This window comes from Sceloporus undulatus, chromosome 2 (assembly GCF_019175285.1).
Source record: "Sceloporus undulatus isolate JIND9_A2432 ecotype Alabama chromosome 2, SceUnd_v1.1, whole genome shotgun sequence".
NCBI classification, from domain to species: Eukaryota; Metazoa; Chordata; class Lepidosauria; order Squamata; family Phrynosomatidae; genus Sceloporus; species Sceloporus undulatus.
This window is the reverse complement of record NC_056523.1, coordinates 156906525-156929281: the sequence shown is the minus strand read 5'-3', so window position 1 is coordinate 156929281 and position 22757 is coordinate 156906525. Positions and strand designations below refer to the sequence as shown.

At 38.9% G+C, this 22757-nt stretch overlaps 1 protein-coding gene across 3 annotated transcripts in view; it reads right to left on the bottom strand.

Moving 5' to 3' along the window:
- PITPNC1 (phosphatidylinositol transfer protein cytoplasmic 1) overlaps positions 1 to 17541 on the bottom strand; it is a 177431-nt gene extending 159890 nt beyond the window's left edge. For 2 of the 3 annotated variants that reach the window (XM_042454823.1, XM_042454826.1), the window contains exon 1: positions 16925 to 17541. In XM_042454823.1, the coding sequence (XP_042310757.1) occupies positions 16925 to 16984 (60 nt within the window). In that variant the 5' untranslated portion in view covers positions 16985 to 17541. The remainder of the gene's footprint in view (positions 1 to 16924) is intronic. The other variant, XM_042454825.1, reaches the window with a different exon arrangement.
- Between the last annotated feature and the right edge of the window lie 5216 nt (positions 17542 to 22757).

Here is a 22757-nt window from a genome sequence, read left to right as displayed (position 1 = left end):
TTTTACTTTTTTGCCAACTGTTTTGTGACTTTTTTTTTTTTTAAAAAAAAGAAGACTGATATGCATATTGGATAATAAGGTAACTAAGGCGCGGTACATACCACCTACAAGTGGCATACTGGCACTGATTCTAGGGTTAGGGACCACGCGGCAACCGCACGGTCCCTAACCCTAGTATGTGTGGGCAGCATAACAATGGTGGTGCCCTGTGTACACGTATCCGCACGTTGCCGCACAGCACTTATGTAACAAGTGCGCCAGTGAAGAACCAGTTTTTTCTGGGTTCTTTTTCCTCTGGAGGGCAGCCGTGTGGTTTGGTGGCTGCAGCTTCCCTCCAAAGGAAATTAGGCCATCGGCAGGCCACCCTTTTCGGGCAGTCTGTCCCGAACCTAAATAAATGTTTTAAAAATAAAGCTATACTATACTATACCCACAATTAAATATGCAACTATTTAAAATAATAGCCTCACTACATTATTTCCTTAGAAAAACATTTACTGTGTGTCTAGCAAACCCTCTCCCCCCCCCATTATGTTGCCAGGTATCAAGTAGAACCCTGCCCCTCCAATAGGCAGAATGCTTCAACTAAACATACTGTACTACATGCATAACATGTAACTGTTCTAATTTTGGTTTACAAAACTGCATGGAAATGTCCAAGTCAAGCTGATGTTCAAATTAATGTTTTGAAGTTGGCAGTATATTCAAATGTTTTTAATTTTATTAGTCCAAAACAGCAATAGGCCATCTATGACTGTAAAACCTTTACAGACAGCAGGGGCTATTAAGATTCTCAAACTAGCTGCTAAACCCAAGCGTCTTCATCTTTGTGCCACTTTGGAAGCTTCCAAATGCACCAATGACCACTAATCACTACACATTGGAATTAATACAAACATTAAAAATATACAGTACTACTGATAGTAGCTATCAGTCACAAGAGCCAGTGAGACTTCACTTGGTTTTCAGAGTCAGACCTCTAGCTTTTTTTAGTGAATTCCAAGAGGCTGTCATATTGCTATACCAGCTTTTCTGCCGATCTGCTCACTTGCTTAACAGTACTTACTGTACTTGATGGTTAGTTATTACCTTGCTGTCTCTAACAGATAACCACTCATGTTTTATTATCAGGCTGTTTCCTCAAGGACAAATGCTGTCACATGGCCACAGCCAAAATGTGGCAGTGTAGTAGTGTACATTAAAATAAGTTGCTGAAAAATGAAAGCTAATACTGCGCCAATAGAAACATTGCCATATATAATCCATCACTCTCAGATACAACTGTATAGCTGAAACTAATATAATAGTTAGCCAGCAGCAATTTGGAGACTTGCATCACCTTGTTTGTATTACTTTTCATCTTGAAACAGCCTTGGAAGGTTTTTCCTGCTATTTTGAAACATATATGAATGCTTCAAAGACCAGTGCTTAGCTCAAACTCACCAATTTGCCGAGGACTAAAAACAATAAAAAAATCTTGCTGTTTCAAAATCAGTCCCATACCACGTGCACTACGACCTAGTAGCATGAAAATAAAACATGCACAGTTTTAATCTGGTTATCATCTGATAAACAGTCACCCAGCTGCTACTACAGAGGTTCTTAGATGCGCTCTATCTATCTATCTATCTATCTATCTATCTATCTATCTATCTATCTATCTATCTATCTATCTATCATTAAAAATTATGAACAGAACAATAGACTTGGGACACCTACATCTTGTTTCCATAAATAAATAATGCTAATAAATAAACAAATAAGTAAATAAATAGGATATGTGATTTTGTCATGAACAACAAATTTGCCTCTCATCACAGGGAAGCAGGAATGATAAATTGCTACATATTTGTGAGCTTATAAACTCTGTTCCTTTTAAAAGAAAGAATAATTAACTATACAAGTCAGAAAAGCAATATTGCTGTATTATGTAGATAAACATTCTTATATAGGACTGGTTCAGACAGGGAAAACCATGTTTTCTGTGCTATGAACAACTTCTTGTGTGGCTGTGAGGAGTAGAAACTTTCATTCTTAATTTTAATAAAACCACAATTATTTTTTTACATTTAAAATACTGTAACTGTGGTCTCATGCCCACATTAATATTATCCATTGGCTTACTAGAACAACTCAAAATCAAATCATGATTTCAGATTCTGATATGACCATTAAGGTGCTACCAAGCACAGATGCAGAATGAGTGGCAATCCGTTTCATCTTGTTAAGTGTTGTGTACAATGTTGCTCTAACAAAAAAGGAAAAGACTGGTCACATCTCCAGTGTCCTGACCAAATGCACATAGGATTTAGATATACATGTTTCAGATGCATTGTTACCTCATCTCCACACAGTTTTGTACTCCTATGGACATTTTCACACACAGACTGCTATATAGGTCTGCCCCTGGGCTTTCCACTCCACCACATGCATCTGAAGAAGTAGGCTCAAGTCTATGAAAGCTCATGCTACCAACTTCTATCTTTCAGTTAAGGGTGAAACAGATTATCCCAAAGGGGCAGCTTCAATCGCCCCTGACAAAGCCGGATTGGGCCCGTGGTAACTGCACTCTGCAGCCCCAATCTGACTTTTTGTCAGTCAAAAAAGGAGCAGCAAATAGTTGCTCTTTTTTGCATTGGCAAAAAAGCCAGCTTTTCCATCCCACTGAGGCAGGAAGCTGTGTTTAAGGCATTTTGGCAGTATGCAAAATGTAAACTCTGTGCCATCTGAGTGCTTGGAAGCTGGACCACATGTGAGTGACTGCCTAGCTTGAAATCAGCTTCCGGACATCTTGGAGCGTGCATCATCTGTACACTATGCTCCCAAGATGCCCGGAAGCTGGCTTTTTATGTCAGTCTGTTTCGCCCCTTAGTCTCAAAGGTGCTGCAGTGCAAGAATCATTTACATACATATTTTAGATAATAAATTTCATGGGGGAAATTTTATTTGCCATTCTTGGTCTGTAGGCAAACAAATAAATCACTGGGTTTTGATCAGATTGCTGAGGACATACAAAACCAGTTAAACTGAAATCTTTAGTTTTGAAAAATGCAACTGAAGTTAAATGCAGTATATTTAAACTGGGTTACATCTACATACTGTTGATTAGGAATATTGCAGATTAAATTAAGTATAAACATTCAACTGATTGCTTGAAGGAATTATTTCTCTAAATCAGCTTTTTACTCTGATATAGAAAACTAGTGTTTTATGTTACCTGTTTTACTATAAATTGGATAGGGTGTGTGTGTGAAGGAATCCAGCAGGGCTTTTGGGACTAACAAGTTAATTTCATCATGAGCTTTCATGGCTATCAGTCCACTTCTTCAAATGCTGTGGAGAAACACAGGCAGAACAGATTGTTTGAGGTAGCCAACAGGAATCAGGCTGGGGAAAGATGAGAGGCTGCTCTTAGGAGCGAGTATAAAAGGAGGAGCCAGTGATATGAGCAGAGTGTTTCAGGATCCTGGGGGATTTAGAGCCAGAAAGGCTGGGGGGATGACAAAAACCGCCTGAAGAGTGGATATAAAAGGGAGCTGAGCTGAGAGAGCTGAGCTGTGTGTATTGAGAGTGTGCCAAATAACCTGTGAGATTAACAACTAAGGGTGCTGAGTGTAGGTTCTGTGTGAACTAAGTCAGTTAAGAAATGTAACTAAAGTTGCTAAGGGAAAGTAGTAAATGTACTTGTATTGACGTACTTGTATACTGTGACCACACGCTTGAGAACCATGCACCAAGAAAGATACAATATTAAGTTCTGAATGTAAATAAAGTTGTTTTGTCCTTCAAGTTCAACAAAGAGTGGCCTGAAGTAATTTTATAGATAACTACAAACACATTACCAAGTATTTTAAAACACTACCAAAAGTAATAAGAACAATTATTAATAAAGACATATGAATTTGTGGCTGTGGATAGAAAGCTGTCACATATAATTGGTGCCAAGCATTTGGGATTTAAAAAGACCCATTGTGCTGACATCTGAGAGAGATCAAGTGGAAGGAGGGTCTCCAAAGGTGCACGGAATAAATTGTTATTTCCTTCAAATTAGTCATTTCCATTTTGTAACAACTAGGTAACAAACTATGAAACTTGTTTTATTTTTTTGGAAGCTCTTTTGGAAGCCTCAGGGAGGGTGAGGTATAAATGAAATGAAATAAATATATCACCTCCACTGATTTGAGCAAGGGCATATAGATGTTCAATAAATATCAGTATATGGTATCATGAAATTGATGGGAAAACTCTCCTTCTCTGGAAGGGGTTAGTCAATTACTGATGTCCTTTCCCCCAGAAGTGAACACATTAAAGTCAGCTCCAGCAGTTGTATTCATTGTCGTTCATTTGTACTGTACTACACTAATATTATTTCAGGCTTGTTGAAGCAAAAAGTATTTAGAGAACATTACCAAATAAGTATATGAACTGTAATGATACCTTAGAATAAAACGAAAGCCAAATCATATTAGCCAATTTCATATGAATGGAACCTAAGTTCATCAACATGTAAGCACCTGTTAGGATGTTATTCTGGTGCTGCTGTATCTATTTTCGTTTGCCTTTACCCCCAAGTGTGACATATAATACCATGGTAACATAAACAGATGAAAAAGTTAAGCTATAAATAGTAAGGTACAATCTAGGAGGTTTTGAAAGTAGCTAACCTATAGGGCATATGTTGTATGACATAACACTTCCACTAAAAGGTCTTTGGCTTGACACCATAATCACTGAAATCTGGAATATTTGTGTAGGAGAGTCTGAAGAAAATAGAGGGGAAATAAAACAAGAAGGCACAGATGGAAGGTTGGAGGGAAGCAATCCGTTATTGATGTCAGGTTCTTTTTGTTCTAAACAATTACAAACATATCTATAGATATATCAGCAAATGAACGGGTGCAGATGCTATCAAATTTAATTTTACTACCATGAGTAATCCCACTGGCAGGTTAGGAAAATAAGAGGACGTGCGTGAAGCTAAGATGAGAAGGAGAGAGATAATAAAAAAGTGTATGGAGGCATGTCATCTGAGTAGGACAGAAGGTACTTACACCCAATTTTATATGACCACTCTCTTCCTCCCCAGTCTACTATACCATGGTGCAACGCATTAAACAAGGTTTCATGATTATTTGTGGGAAGCTGTGGTGGACCAGCAGGGGTAACCCTTTCTCCAGATGGATCTCTTAATCCAACTAAAGGTTTACATTTTCTTATATGCAGACATGATGAAGCTGGACTGAGGTCATAAAAGCTTATGCTAAATGAGACTGGATACTCTTTACAAGGTGCTACAGGACATTGTTCTTTTTTCTGCAGGAGATTAGCCTGGAAACAAGTTATAATGGAGGCTTTAGTCCATTCTTAAGATCAAATACAGTGGGCCATTGGCATTTGCTGGGTATTTGCTGGGTTCCACAGATTTAAAATGGAGAATAAAATGGTGAACCTTATATAAAATGGCATATTAAAGTTTGCTTTTTGGAATTTAAATATACAGGTATATTTTAATATTTTCAAGCCATGGATGCTTGAACTTGTGGATAAAGAAACCATGGATATGGAAGGCCAATTGTAAAGCCATTCAGTTCAGCACACAAAATACAATTGCATTGCAAACATACTGAAAATTTATCCAGCTCTCAAAGATATAATACTGAGCCTCATAAGGATTCAATATGAAAAAGAGATAACTATGACTTTGTATATTTAGATAGCATCCCTAAATCCTATTCTTGGGATTGCCAACCTTCACCCCACCAAGCAGTTTCAAGAGATACAGATTCAAATGCCTAGAATCGTCAGTCATCAAAAGAGACTCAAACACCAATAGTAAGTACACAATCTAAGGCCTGTTACAGACAGCCAAAATAAAGCTGCTTTGAGTCACAGTGGAGGTATGGTATTTCAATGATGCATGCATCCTAAGAGTCCAGAATTCGCACCAAAGCCATGCTCCAGGCTGGAGCGTGGCTTTGGTGCGACTTCTGGACTCTTAGGACGCATGCATCATTGAACACCCATACCTCCACTGTGACCTCAAAGCAGCTTTATTTTGGCTGTCTGTAACAGCCTAACTTGCAATCCTTCTGTTTCTTCCAGAGTACTAGTTAGCATTACAGTACTAGAAAGTTCAGCTGATACCACACACCTGTTCTACTTACCCTCCCAACCTATTTCTAAACAAACCTGAGCAAAACAGATTACAAATCTAAAGAACAAATAAGCCAGGCACATTCTTTCTATATTAAAACACAACAGTTCTCCAGGTTCCAAAGGTTTTCAGATCAATTCTAGACACAAATCAGCTATTGTTTATTACACAGCGTGTGGTGGCAATCTAGAAGTAGCCTGCATTCTGATATTAGTCACTAGCTTATAAACTTCAAGGTCAGTTTGAGGTCATGCACTCATGAAGACCTGAGATGTAAGCAGATAGGAGTACTCAAGAAAGATCAGATATCTTGTGTACTTTGCATTTTTGTGGGAGGGGAAGGGGAAACAGACATGAAAGAGCCACAAACATTACAAAACTAGTTTTCGGAGCACATTTACCATGTCAAGAATGCTGTCTAGAACCTTAACAAGATGGATAAAGAACACTTTTAAAAAAGAAAATGTCATGTATGTATGTGTGTGTATTGCTCATTTAATCATTGGTACAGTGTGTTTGCCTTGCTTTAAAATCAGCTAATGATACAGTGGGCCCTTGGAATCCACTGAGGTTTGGTTCCAGAACCCTCCATGGGTAGCAAAATCTGTGGATGCTCACATCCCATTGAATGCAACAGTAAAATTACATAGTAAAATGGGGTTCCTTATATAAAATGGCAACTTCAAAACTTGCTTTTTGGAATGATATATTTTTACAAGCCATGAATGCTTGAATCCGTGGATACAGAAGGCTGACTGTATTTTACGTATTCTGTAAAATGACAGATTGCAGTCCTTGTCCTCCCAAGTCCCAACCACTCTAGGCATGTCTTTATTTAAAACTATATTACTGCAAGGTTATATATACCTTTAAAAAGGGGTCCAAAATGTCAGTTATTCCAATATAGAGCTGAACTGGGACGTACTTGTTTGTCTTCAAATGCTTTGGGTCAAATTACCTGAATTAACATTTCCTCTTATACCTGCTTATAAAGACCCTAAGGTTTGGTCTGAGGTTCTTCCCCAGTTTTTGTGTTATTTACCTTCTGGTTGTCTCAGGTTAATCCTATGCCAGGATTATCTTGACAAGATTGCTTCAGAGAGACTTTGCCTTTTCCTTCTTCTGAGGCTGAGAGGGTCCAGGGTCACTCAGTGGGTTTCCATGATCAAGCAGAGATTTGAATCCTGGTCAAACACTGAAACCACTGCATCATGATGGCTGTCCCTCCTCTAATTTCTCCTAGTAAATGTAATGGTCACTTGAGTGTTGGAAGAGTAGCCTTTTTCAGTGGTGGCAGCTCACCTGTGGAATGACCACCAGATAGAAGCTCCTAATACTTATGTTACAGTCTTTACAGAGCCTATTCTAATCTCCAAACTTAGTTTAGTACTATCAGTATTTTATTTTGCTGCTTTGGATTTATATGCTGTAGTTTTTGTATTCTTTGCCACTGGCTTTACCTTGGTTTTATTGTATCTTCTATAGTTATCGTCCTACTGTTTGTATTTAATATTTCACTGGATTGTATACAACTCAGGGCTATCTGGTTATCAAGTCTAAAAAGCACATTAAAGAAATACATGAAAAAATGAATCTAAAGAAAATTTGTATAAGCAATCCTGGAAACAAAAATTAAAACATTTAAGTTAATGTGAACAATTACCATGTGAGCATACCATAAAACCTTTTCTCTGACCAAAACTACAGTAACTTTTTGCATAATGCACAGTTAGCATGGGAGAATAATTAATATAATAATTATTATATAATTCACTAATAATTAATAAAACTCTGTTTTCCCAAGGTTGGAAGTGTTTGATTAAAGTGGTAGATTTCAGTCAGTTCTGACTGACTTTTGGAGAATTAACCGTAATTATTTCTTTAATGTTTTTGATAGTTGAATGACTTGAAAGCACACAACAACATTAGGAAGGGGAGAGAAAAGTAAATAGCTTTAAATGGGGGGGGGGGGACAGTTATTTACTTTCATGCACTTCATCTGACATACATTGTATTGGGACTACAGAGTAGTTCCAGCTGCTCTTCAGAACAACACGAATTTTGAGAAAGGGTATGAACAGAATAAGTGAGATAACTACAGTTTCAGACACTAAGGGGCACCAAGGAAGAAATAATTCCAGTCAGTGAATGTATTTTCAACAGCTGGAGTTAGAGGAGCATGATAAATGAATGTCATGGGGAAATAAGGATGGACTAAGCAATGGCTCTAAACCTGAATTATTTGTTCAAATTTATCCAGGAAAAGAATTGCTTATTTTAGGCATAATCCGAATAGGCCAACAAAAAACAGTTAACCGCAACCTACAAATATTGCTGTAACATTGACTATACCAGTCAACCAAGAAAAATAAACTATACTAACATGGGCAACATAGCTGTAATCGGCATAATTATCTATAGCTTAACAACAGACTAGAAACATACTAAGTCCTTCTGTAACACTCAAATACATCAGTCTTTGGATTAAGCAGAGAACTGCTGCTTTCCTTAAAAAAAACAAAAAACTTGGAGAGCAACATCTCATTCCCAAGCCTAGAAGAAAAAAGGTCTGAAAAGAAAGGTAGTAGAGAAATCACAAATAGGCACAAAGAGTTCAAACTATGTAGAGAAGAGGGGTGACCCAAGCGGTCATGATGGTGGTATTAAAATGAAGACAGACAGACAGAAAGACAGACAGACAATGGGGTGAAGCAGAAGGGCCAAATGGAGCGATCTCCAGTTACTCCAGCCCCCATTATTTTGGGACTGCGGCAACTGGATGGCATGGTCTTGAAGCTGGCCACTGCCTCTCCTTTCTGGGCCAACTTCAGGCCTCATTAGTCAGTCCCAGAGAGGCTTCTGCTGCTTCTGCGGCATGGGTCATTTGAACGCCATGCCCCCAAAGCACTCAGAAGGCACTTTATTTGGCCTGTCTGCTTTGGGCTAATGACGGGTAATAGAAAATTTAAAGAACACTGTGAAAGAATACTGATGAGTGGGGAAATAGATCCTCATGCCTTTTTATTCCACTCAAATGCACCATTCTTAGGAAACTGCAGAGGATATGACCAAATAAAAGCAACAAGTCAAAACACCATGAATTAAAGATTACACTGAGGTATTTCCAACAAAATGTACTAGGACTAAATAATTTCTGTCAGTAAAAAAGTACTGCATGCAGTAATGCTTTCAATGACATAATACAATAAAGATACCTTAGCTGCACCCATGAGGGAGCAGAGTATATAGTGTTACGGATAGTTAGTTAAGGACAGAGATATTCATCTAAAAGGAAATGTACATCTCAATGCTGGGAAAAAATACTGCTGAAATAAATTTCATTGTCTGTAATGCTTGCCATTCTTCCCCCATAATGGACTAGGTTCTCCTCAGAGAGATCTTTTGAGGGAAGCTTACAAGTTGATAGGATCAATACAGTGCAAGCATCTTGGAAGCCTGCACCCGCCCCTTTTCTTGCCGGCAGCCCAGAGGCCCCAACCAGGCACTTTTTGGGACCATGGAGAAGTGGCATTTTCTATGATTGATGACATAAGCAAGATAAGTACTATTGGTGAGTCTGAGGACAACATATTTCCTAAACCCATGTGAATAACAGTCATCCTACTTAAAAACTAGGCTGCATGTTAACACTGAGGTGGTACAGACGAGAAGAAAGGGACGGCCAGAGGCCGTCCCTTTCTTCTCCAGATTGTTGCCATAGCAATTACACGGCTGCGACAACAATCGGGCTCAAAATGGAGCTCCAAATCCATCATAACGGCTAGAACTGTTTGGGCGCTCTGGCGCCCTTATGTCATGAGGCTGTGTCCCATGTGAACGCTGAGCCACACAGAGCCTTTATATCACCGCCGCCAAGCCCTTTCACGCCAGTATGTACCGGTCCACTATTTCTTTTTTAGAATTCTAGTGACACACTCCGAACTGGGAACTGTGTGCAAACACAGTGAGATTTAGAATTCTTTGACAGAAGAAGCTCGGATGACCCCTTCTTGTATGAAATGCCATCATCTGAAAATAATGCTATATTATTGAGACTTTTAGACTGGATTATAGAATATATTGCCCACTATAAATATATCTTTCATCTTCAGCTGCACTGTTTCCTAACATAAAAGGTTTGCACCACTGTTTTATTTATATCATATTATTTTGTTGATAATGATAGCTGCTTTTAAGGTTCTTTTAAAAAGAAAGAGATTGACACAAACATTTTAACAAATAATCATGAAATAAAGTAAACATTGCATTTACTCAAAGATGGGATAAGCAACATATCTTTTTCTATACTTTATGTACTTGCGTAAATACTAGGAACTATCAAAGCCTTAGGGCAAATATATGTTCAGATGTTTCAGTAAATCCCACAGTAATCAATAGTAAATTATGCCACAGGGAACTGTTACATTGTAAACAAACAGTAATGTTTCCCCCCCCACATCTGGACAGGTATAGAATTCAATATGGTTGTGTAAGGGCTCATGAATACAATTTGCAACTGTTTCAGCATTAAGTGCACTACTCTGTGAACATGAGTGAAGTCCATCTGTCAGGGTGGCTGAACTGATCCCAGAACATTTTTTGCAAGACAAAATGAATAGGCCATTTTTGGCTGATGTTTGAGAAATGTATTTACACTGATGAAATTAATTGAACAGAGTTAGACTTCATGCACTACATTTTTTCTTTCTAACATTAACTTGATTTTTTTTTTACCACAAAACTTCTATGCAGCCAAACCCTGAGATTCTGACATTTTACTCCAATATGACTCAAGTCACATGAGACTTTAAACAAATATATGAACTGCTCAAGGAAGTCCCTTTTGACGATAATTTTTAAAAGGTCATACACACAATTTTTTTTTAAAGTAAGGGAAAGCACAGGCCAGCAGCAGATTCAAGGAAAGCAATGATACTAACATTGTAACCAGATGACGTACTTGTACATTTACCATAGCTTTCTGTATAAAGTAAGAACATTTACAAATTTGTAGAACATTATCAACATTATTTGTGCTACAGTTTTCACTGAAAAAACAGTGCATAAAGTGGAAAAAACATCAGGGTAAAGTATTTTACATTAATTTTCCAGCTTTATATCACATATTGATGGGAAAACATTCATGTTAATTACACTGAAAGTTGCTTCAGTGGGGCAAATTATGCACTGCTCCTTCTTTGCAGACTCACTGCCATAGTGCTTATAGTCAGCACACGTGGTGGCACTGGCTGTTAACTTCTGCTTTCACCAATCTCTCAGGCTTGTCTTTGCAAAATTTAGCAGACAAGTTCCTCCTTAAAAAGACCCACAGGCACAAAGCATCTCCCCCATCCCCGCTTTAAATCACAGAAAGGTTTTCAGAATCTGAGGTCTTTCCATCCATACAGAAGCAGGTGAGAGGAAATACAACAGGGACTACAAAGGGAAGACTGAGAGGCCTGGTTAACAGAACCTTATGGAATAAGTTGACTTATACAGGATTCAGAAGGACCAATGAACATGATGTATGGGATGGATGGACAAGCATGGTTTGGCTATGTAATCCTAGCCTGCTACTGCTTACCTTCACATTCTAGAGATCCTTGGATGACTCACTTATAACACAGTGAGTTTTTAGGGAAGTTGAGCAACATATATTTAACTTCAAAAATGAGAAATGTATGGAATTGGGGTGGGTGGGATTTAGAGTAGGAAAAAGCACTGTCAGCTGTTCTTTAAGTCCTTATCTTTAGTATTGGTTTATGTGTGTGTGAGAGAGAGACAGAGAGTGTAAGAATAACACTCCTCTGAATGTGTGGGAATTAGGTAGTGCTTTGGGACTGTTCCCTGGAATCTTTCCTTGCTCTTCTAGGGTGACCTAGGCTGGGAAGCAAACACACTTCAAGATTAAAAATGCCTTCAAGGAAGCCTTTTCAGCCAAACCCCACATCTCTAACAAGGTTTAAGGGCTACAAATGTTAAATGCATAGAACATACAGTGGGACCTCAGTATCCCCAAACTTGCCATCCACAGATTTGAACATTTACAGATGGCAAGCCTGCGCTGTCCACAATGGAGGTGCACTGAAGTCCTCCTTCTCTCTCTCCAAGGTTTCCTTTCCAGGCTTGGCTTCAGGGGCAGTTCAGAAGCAGAAGCTGGTGCCCTGTTGACTAGAGGGAGCCAGATTTGGCACCGGGGCATAGGTCTTGGAGCCTGGTGGTTCCATCCCAGGTCTTGGGTTTGGGGGGGGGACTCAAGCCCTGGTCCTGCCTCCGGCTCCCTCTGGCTGACAGGACTCCAGTCTCACCCTTTGAAGCCAAGCCCAGGTAAAATGCTTCAGAGGGGTAGATAGAGGAAGGAAGGAAGGAAGGAAGGAAGGAAGGAAGGAAGGAAAGAGAGAGAGAACGGGAGGGAGGGAGGACTTTAGTACATTTGTCCCTAATGGTGGTGTGTCCACATGGCCGTGCTGCCATTAGGGACAAGTGAACTTGAGCATCTACAGATTTGATATCCATGGGGGGTGGGGGTCCGGAATGGATCCTCTGCAGATACTGAGGGCTGCAGTGACACAGAAAGGAAGGAGAAAGAAGGCAAAACCCCTTATTGATTTTGGCTTCACCTTCCATCAGCAGCCTTATCCTACAACTCCTCAGGGGCATCAGCTGCTAGCAGCCAACTGGTTGCTATTTCAAAACTGTTTACAACTACATAGGCTCTGCACTACTTGGGATGTAATCCAAAATCATGCACTCCAAAGCCATGCAGACCACAGATCTCTTGTACTACAATAAGTATATTTGTTTAGAAAAGCATTTGGTGCTTTCTATACACAAATGTAAAGAGCACAATCGTAAGTTCATTTATCTTGTAGCAAGTCAATTAAACTCAGTATGAACTATCCCAAAGTGAGTGTGTGCGTAAAATTCCAGTCTGAGTGCCTGTCTTTCGTGTTGAAATGAGACTTAGGTTTGTGCACTCTCTTGCCCCTTAAATAATTTCTCTCTATCCCTTTCTTGGTCTGAAACAATCAGTTTGCATCTTATTCCAAACTAGTTTGCCAGGTTTCCAGTTTGTTTTTTAGAGAGAAAATACAAACCACATCGCCAATGGAGACATAATGGTGAACTATGGTTTGTCTCAAAGAAGGGAAGAAGACTGAGAAGTGAAATGTTTGGGGAAAGGAGATAGAGATGCACAGAATACCGAATTATGGATTGCTATGACACCTAAGCTCCCCAATATGTTTGATAAAGAGTCAAGGACTAAGTTCAAAGAACTTATGATGTTGGGCTTAATACAGTGGGTCCTTGTTATCTGCTGGGGTTTGGTTCCAGGACCTCCCGTTGATATCAAAATCCATTTACTATGGAGTAAAATGGTATCCCTTATATAAAATGGCAAAATCAAGGTTTGCTTTTTGGAATTTATATATCTTTAAAATATTTTCAAACCATGGATGCTTTAAACTGTGGATAAAAAAAATTGTGGATGCAGACGACTGACTATGTGTTTGTATTATATTCAGAGATCATTTTAAACTATGCTTAAAACAATAAACTTTATATTCAAACTTCACATATATACAGATGTGTATATGTATCAGCACACACTCACACACGTGATTTCCCTGCAACCTGATAAACACACTTTTCAGTTCTGAAAGTACAGGCATACGTCTTTGACAGTCTTTGACAAAGACTCCTTTTTCCAAATGTTTTTCTTATTCCCACCCAAATTCTGTTTTCATCCATTCTATCTAGTTGGAAGTTTGTTTGTTTTTTAAGCAGCATTGGCATTAGGAAGATAGTGATGGAGGGTCAGAGAAACACTTTTGATGCTGGGTTGCTGCAGTGTGTTTGCAATAAAGCTTTTGCTGTGAAGGAATGGGATTCTACTTCACTTGATCCTAATGTACCTATGTGTGCCTACCAACAGCAGGCAAGATAAAGAGCAGCTGTCTTCAGAATCCTTTACTGAGCATGTGTGAACAGCAAAACAGAGAGAAAGGGGGAGAACAGGATAGTCTTTCTTTGAAGTTCAATTAACATTCCAGCAGACAAAAGGCTGCCATTATTTTTAATTATCTGTCAAAACAAATATCAAGTAGAATTTGATTCTTCTTTTTTTGTGTGAAGAATTTTGAAGCTGCACGTAAATTGCTGAAGATAACTAACCTTGATTCAATGCAATTATTTGTGATAAAGAGAATTATAGCTCAATGGTGTCTGTCCTTGCTTTCATCCCGTGCAAATGCTGCCAAATGCTGCTGGGTGGTGGTGGTGCTGTGGCCTCCAATGGCCATTTGGAATGAGCAACCGCGCTGGACCCCAAATGAAAGCCCCCCCCTCCCGAGCAGTGGGCTCTATTTGGGTGTGTGTGTACTGTGGCCTCTAATGACCATTTTGGATCTGGCATGAGTTTCCACGGCTGAAGAGGGACTTGAACCCTGGTCTCTGGAGTTGTAGTCCAACACTCAAACCAATACACCATGCTGGCTCTTACCTATTCACAGGTATATAGAACTGGAACCTTATGTACAGCCTAATGTATCATACAGTACTTTATTTATTGTACCAACACACAATCCAAAACCTGCAAATAGTTTTACATTTCACATATTTCACTCAGGCCCGAGATAGACAGGCCAAAAGCGGCATGCCGCCACTGCCGATACTAGGATTCTGGAGTGTGCAGCAACCGCAAACTCTGGAACCCTAGCACGTCACTGCGGCGGCCTAATGGCAGCCTACCATCCACACGAGGCCACCATCTTGACATAAGCAACACCCAGTGTACAGATGTTGCTACGCGTCGCTTACGTCACCGGTGCACCAATGGTGCACTCGTGATGTGTGCCAGGTGCCTTAGAAAGAACCTGCTTTTTGCAGGTTCTTTTTACTCCACAGGGACACCGCACAGTTTGGCTGCTGTGGCATCCCTCCAGAATTAAAATTGGCACCTCAAGTCCGCCGTTTTCTGGCGGTCTGTCAAGCCCCATAGATAGAGGAATACTAAATGTGGCAACATAGGCAAGCTGTCCTTTAGCACCAGAGGTACAGGTCTCTGCATATAACCTGTTGTTTTAATTTTTACTCCCAAGGATCTATTAAGTGTATTTAAACTAAACTTTGTAAATGGCCATTTCTTGGGTTGCCTGACATGTATGGGCAACCAGGCCAAAAAACTTTATAATACAGACAGAGAGGGCACATGTGCTGTTCTTAAAACCTGCCAACATTCCATATGTGATGAACACAGACACACATTAGCAGAAGGGTTAATCTTGGTGTTTGTTAAATACCAGTTTCTGTGCACTTATCTGCACATCTATAAAATATTGGTTTGGCTGCCAGATAGGAGAGGATGATAAACATGAAATGTGAAGGAAACATAAAATGTGAAGGAAAAACTAACACATCAACCAACTACGTATGAACAACAGTTCAAATACACAGTAGGAACTAGATAGTTCCCAACCAAAAGAGTCACAATTATCTCAAGTGGCAGTGAATTATGGGAAGCTACTGAGCAGATAAGATCAAAACACACTGCCTTGGAAGTGTCACATTTGTATTTTTAAAATCATTTTCTACAAATGAGAAATATATATACATATTGAAAGATAGCAACTATACCACATCTCTTATAACAACATAAACATTACAAGTCCCTCAAGTCCACAGGTTTCCAGCATGTAAACTATGCAACACAGTGATGGATGTAACCTATCTAGTTAGAAAAACAATTGCAGCAAACAATCTAGCTGTAGTATTCAAATACCATCATTATACCTTTCTGCATCAAGAATAGGAGAAGGTAAGAACAAAGCTTAAGAGAAAAACATATCCAAAGCTCCACCTTGTGGACTGCAGTATATTTAAAAAGATAAAAAAGAAACTGAATGTATTTGCGTATTATCAAAAGATAAAGCAGAAAAGAAATTTCAAGATATTGATTAGACTGCCATTAAAAAACACACACCCTATAACAATTTCTTTTCAGATTTGTACTCAGAAGTCAAGGTACAGTACAATCAATCTATCCACTTCCTAAAATAAGACAGGGGCTAAGGCTGACTATATATGGACAATATCAAAACTTTATTCTGAGAAAGTAATTATTACCACATTAAAACTGCAGCTGATTTCATCCTGAAGCCTGTTGCATTCTGCATGTAAAAATACCATGACCAATAATACTCAATATGATATTTATCTGTTTCTCTGGCAGTTATTCTCAATAGACATATTTCAGTTTAGATATCTAGTGTAACATGCATAAGGTTAACAACACATTGCTACAGTAAAATATGATTACATTCAAATAGGACTAGAAGGGTACAACACCACTTTTAAATATAACTTTACCTAAGAGAAACTTTACAAACAAAATTATGTATCTAAATGGGAGAGTATGCAAGGAGCATACTTTGCGAACAGGATAACTTTACTTATTTTTTTCTATTTAAGTTTTATTTTATTGTATACATTCTCACTATATTAATTTGAGCCCAAATCATTAGTATCAAAATTGAGTGCAAATGTTTATGTTTGCATATGTATTCTTAGAAAAGCTTTGATGACACATTTAATTTTGCTCACTTGCCCATATTTTCTGTTGCAACCAAACTATGATTCTCTAGCCAGAGGAGGAAAAAATACATTACAATAAAAAAGACACAAAATTGTATTTTATCAGCTTGTCTCTAGTCATATGCAGGAAAGAAAGAGTTAAACACAACACTATGTATTAGTAGCCAGCCCACTTACCTCTTCAACTGTCAAAGGCATACAGATCCGATACTCCTTCATGAGCATATTCCTACACATTCAATGCAAATCAGCAATTTAGGAGAAACGTGATCACAGTGATCACAGCGCACCCTGACTGAAGCAAAATTTGGTTTTTTAAAAAAATTAAAATTCCCTCAAACGACAACACTCTGCAGTTCGTATGTGCCTGATAGCATATGTAGAATTTGCTACTGCTGCTATCTAGAAAGCTGATCCAGCAAAAGAAAATAGGGGGAAAAAAGAACCCAATTTCTTCTATCTTCCAGTTTTTCTGCTTCAAAGTGTGGTCATGTGATTTTTTTTCCACCAACACAAAGGAGTCTCAAAGCTAAAATGCTTTCATTGTGAATTCAAAGGAACCCACCAGAAAATGCTTTAAAACATGAATTTTCTTTGCAGTCCTTTATCAAGACATTCTTAGAGCAATAGGGAAGAGTAGAAACAGCTGAATCAGTCCAAGACAGTAATGTCACCAGCAGTGGCAGGCAGTACACTGGATCAACCAACAGCAGCCGAGAGGAGATGCTTTAGTTCCAAGACAAAGGGTTTATAACGTTTTCCTTCCCGGACTGGTAAACAAGGTTCTTTTCACCTTACTGCTCCAGTTTATGCCTTCAGCATGACTGCACTGTTGTGAGGGAGAGGCAGGATGTGCCTTGGCTTTTCTTCCCACCTTTGATCATTCTTCTTGGGGGCTGGGTTTCCCCATCAGAGCCGTGCCTACGTATGTATTGTGGGTCTATCTGGTGGTGCTGAAAAGTCTCTGCTGCAGCAGCAGCAACCTTAGACAAGGGTGTGTGAGAGTGTGTCTGACATCAGCAGACACAGCAGGAAGGATGGCCCCATCCGGCCAATGGGGAAATGGCAGAGCAAAGAATGTGGATGTTTTAAACAAAACAGCATGTCTCCACCGAGGAAGAGTCAGCAAGCACACTGCAAGGAAATTCTGGTCAAACACAAGAAGAATCTGAAGATATAATTACTTTCTTTTCTTTTTTTTTTATGTTGCTCTTGGAGAGGAATTTCAGCCCATTTAGTAAAATCCGATCAGAAGCTGTTGGCTGAAACTGCCCTAGAGAAAATTAGAGGTAATTCATATGGTAGCTACCAAGCTGAGAAAAACATCCCCATTCTGCTGGGGAAACCTTATTTACTGGGGTCCAAAACACCCTAGAGAAATAATCCAGTTTGAGACTGCTTTAACTGCCCTGGTTCAGTTCTAGGGAAATCTGGGAACTAGTTTTGTGAGACATTTAGCTTTTTCTGTCAGAGGGTTCAGATGCCCCAACAAACCACAATTCCCAGGTTTCCTTGGCACAGAGCAAGGGCAGTTAAAGTGGTCTCAAACTTGATTATTTCTCCAGTGTGTTTTTAACCTGCGTCTATTTAGAAATCAACTTGTGTGTGTTGTGTGCCTTCAAGTTGTTTCAGACTTATGGTGACCCTAAGGCGAACCTATTCTGGGGTTTTCTTGGCAAGGCTTGTTCAGAGGAGGTCTGCCATTGCCTTCCCTTGAGGCTGAGAGCATGTGATTTGCTCAAGGTCACCCAATGGGTTTCATGGCCTCCAGAGTCATAGTCCAACGCTCACACCACTACGCCACACTGGCTCTCAGAAATCAACCTAAACATTAGCAATATGAAAAAACTCAACAGCAGTTCACACTATTACAAAGGTAACCGCCCTTATTTCTTTTTTATTGTACCAACCACACACAGCCCACCCTTCCAACCAGCCACTAGAAATATCAAAACCACGCTGGCTATTATTTCAACAAACCGTTTATTGGTCCTTCAAAGTAAGGTATTTCATAATATCTGCTGCAACTGTCCTGGAGCACTCAATAATAGAAAAGAAGCGTCTCATGATAAATTCCTGATAAATCTGGAGACATTCCAATGAAATTGGTAATACTGGAATCTGAATCTCTGGAAGCACTCAAGCAAAAGGAAATATGTCATGGAAAGAAAAAAAATCTCATAATGATACACAGATCACCAACAAAATAACCTGAAGAAACACAGACTCATAGAGCTGGAAGGGGACATGAAGTCCATCTAGCACAACCTGCTGCCATGCAGGAATACACAACTAAAGCACTCCTGAAGCCTTTCAAGGAATCAGTTTACACCAGAAAAAAACAACACTTGAAATAATTCCATTCCCCTTGACTTATTTTGCAACCCAGCATATCTCTTAACTTCATCCAATCAGCTTTATCAACCTCAACCATCAGTTCTCTTGTTCCTTGAAACAACTCTGCCCTTTACTTCTTAATGCCCCTTATGCCACTTTGGAATTGTCTCAGAGAGGGCACTACCACCATTATTTCCACAAGTTTTCTCCGTACACTTTGTCTTTTTCTGGGAGGCCTCTGGAACATCCAGCTCCCAACTCTCAATATTCTATTGTAATAAAATCAAAGTACTTGTAAAGGAAATAATCATTAAAGCATCAGTCAGTCTGCTCCCCTTTTACTGTTCTTCCCCGTGCATCTATTTTTAGACCGTTAAGTCCCTTGAGATGGGAACTTGACAAACTTGTTCTTTGTAAAGTGCCATGTACACAGATGGCGAGATTTTTTTATATATTTGTCTTATTTGCATTAGGCCAGACCTGAAGACCCACAAGCAGGAAAAAAAAATAGCTACTAACATTGCTCTGAAAAAGCGTAGAGACAAGGAGAAAGAGGACTTTAACAAGTTCAGCCGTTCTTGTGCAACCTCTTGAGCAAAGTTTTAAGCAGATAAACATTTTTGGAGTGGCTTTCACTTTTCTTATGCAACATTCTAGCAGGATGCATCAGACCACTCTCATTAGCAAATGATTCCTGCAGGCAGATCAAACTAGTTATTTGTAAGCCACTAAAAGAAAAATATGATAAAGATATCTTAAATAATTAAGAACATTTTTACAATATTAAAGCACAAAAGCTTCAGAAAGAAACGTTCAAGTTTTATATAGATGTAAAAGGACAGCGCAGGATATACCAGAACAGGATATAACAACCTCACCCATTTCCCTTTTGTTCAAGTTCTCATTAATAGCCTAATTCTGGAACTATGTATAGATCCAAGCTTCTCCAAGTATTCTTCCAGGGTCCAACACTGACACATGCTACTGTTATAGCCTAAGTTTTGTTGGTGGTAAGTGATTCAGCAGATGGTAAGCAACAGAGCAGCATTCCAGTCCTTTCACTGGTGGGGACCAAGACCCTTCATAGCCAATGGTAGAATTGGGCCCCCAAAGAAATTCTATCCAGACTATCCCTCAGCAAGACAATCAAATTCCCCATCACCATACCCCTGGATATATGAGAGGCTGGTGTGCACCTTTTCACCTAGGTGAGGCCGATGGAAGATGGTCTCCCAAGGGTTGTACAGTGCAGAAGCAAATAAAGAAATTCATAGCGTGCAAGTGTGATCCATCTCCCCAATATGAGAAGAGCAAGAACAGATTAGGAACAGAAAAAATCTCTCAGAGTTGGTTCTTAGCCTTCATATTATTTCCCAGACTCAAAGTGCAAGCAAATGCAAAAAGTATCCCACAAGGTAAGTAATACAAGTTAACTCTTTCATGCCACTGGATTGCTGTCAACAGCCACAATGCTAATAAGGATTCCAAAACCCATCTGTCTGGTGACAAAACCCAATTTATTACAGCCTCCCACTTTGTGAGATGGCCACAGTAACTTCCCATATCACCTAGAATTTAAATGAAAACTCACTAGCTGACATTTTTCTTATCTGTTGATGTGAATTGAACAATACACATTTGATAAAGGTGTTTCTGTTTCAGTATTTGTACATTAATATTTAAAGCTCATCAGTTCCATTCCCGAATTGTCTCCAATTATTGCCTGTAATTTTTTTGTTTTCCTCAGTTGTAAACTAGTCCTCAAAGAATGCCAAGAAAAGCATTTCAATTTGATACATTCTTTCCTACTTAAATAATGAAAGCCCTTCAAATAAACAAGATACTATACATCTAGAAAGTATCTGTTGTTTATGTTTCATAGGACATGTGGGCTTTTAGAATCCCAGATTTACTTTCTCTCTTCATATGGAATATATGATAGTGCCTTCTACTGGAGACTATCTGAAACCACAATTACCAAAAGGTAAATTCACAAAATAGAAAGAATGACATTCACAAATCTCAAAATTTGAAACTGATAATCAAATTACCCATCCCCATAACAAACAACCTTAGAATCAATAACCCTTAGTCCAAAGAGAAAATACAATTTAGTGAAATCATAAATCATTAATTGCTTGTTTAATTAACAGACCTGTGGCTGTTTAGCTAGGAGTAAAACCCAACAATCAAAGGAGAAAATAGACTTCTCAAAAAATATTCTTAGGAACTACAGATACAAGTTAATTACTTATAAAGAAAATATGGATCATCTTGGAGAGCATTATTAAGTACTGCACAGTCAAATAGGTGTCAAGAGAATTTAGTTTTTGTGTTAGCTGACAATATTTCTAGTATTTCTAAAGCCAGTGTAGTGGTTTGAGTGCTGGATTATAACTTTGAAGAACAGGGTTTGAATCCCCACTCAGCCATTGAAATCAACTGGATGACCATCAGCAAGTCACATTCCCTCAGTCTTAGAGGAAGGCATAAGCAACCTCCTTCTGAACAAATCTTGCCAAGAAAACCCCATGATAGGGATGCCTCAGAAATTTATAGTTTCAGATTTAGTTTGGTCCTCTTATTCACTTTAAAAAGGGCTATTCTGTCATTACTATGTGAAACCATATTACCACAATGTGCCTGGTGAATTTTACTAAATGGGTACTGATAATATGTGCTTGTTTTGTAACAGCTGTGACATAAGTAAGGTGCCTACTATATGTCTAAATTAAATGCCCCTGCCATATAAATGCAAGTGGAAATCTTTTTGCTTAATTCCTGTCTTAAAATAAATTGAAAAATCAGAAGCTGCAGGCCTGCTTCTCAGCTTCTTGGGTAGGAGGAAAGCACTATAAAAATCCTCTTGCCTCATTCTTGTGCTGTTGCCCCTTATGCTGAAGCAGCAACACTGAAAGGTAGTTCGGCTTCCAGAGTCAAAATAAACATATCCTGAAACACCAGGGGCTCCAAACCCAATTATATGTTCTCTTCAGCTCTGCATAACCAAAACTTTTTAGAACCAGTATTTACAATTATGGAACTTATTTATCCCTTGTAGTCGCTTTCAATTCAATTATCTTTTTCCCTAAGATTTCTGTGAATTGGTTGTCTACTCGTGTAGGTTACTTCAGGGACACTGACTTTATTAAATGTTATCCTGCTTTTCTTCCATAACTTAAAACAAATTCTCATGTGGTCTCCTATCCAGGCACTGACTAGAACCAGACCTGATTAGTTCAACAAGGTAGCTTCATCTTGTGCTTTCAGAAAATAACCTGGGGCACTTGGATTGTTCCACCTTAAAAACATACATATTAGTTTAGACCTAAAGAAGTAGGTAGGAAAAAGGCAACCTTAAAAAGTATATCTTCCTGATCAAGAAAGGCTTAAGCCTTTGTGGCTTTTAAGTATTTTGGAGCACAATACATGATTAGTTTATGGACTTAATCACCACACAGTGTACAGATGTCTTCCAGCTCAAACAGCTATTTTTAAGAATTCCTCTAGTTGAACTCTGAGATTTATTGGAAAGACAAAGATAAGCTCAGTTACTTACAACAAGAAGGATCTGTGCTATCCTCCTTTGATGATGCATGATAGATGTCCCTTTGTGTACACAAGATAGAGGACAGATCTTCTCTTCTTATGCAGCTCCCCTCCATTGTTCCAT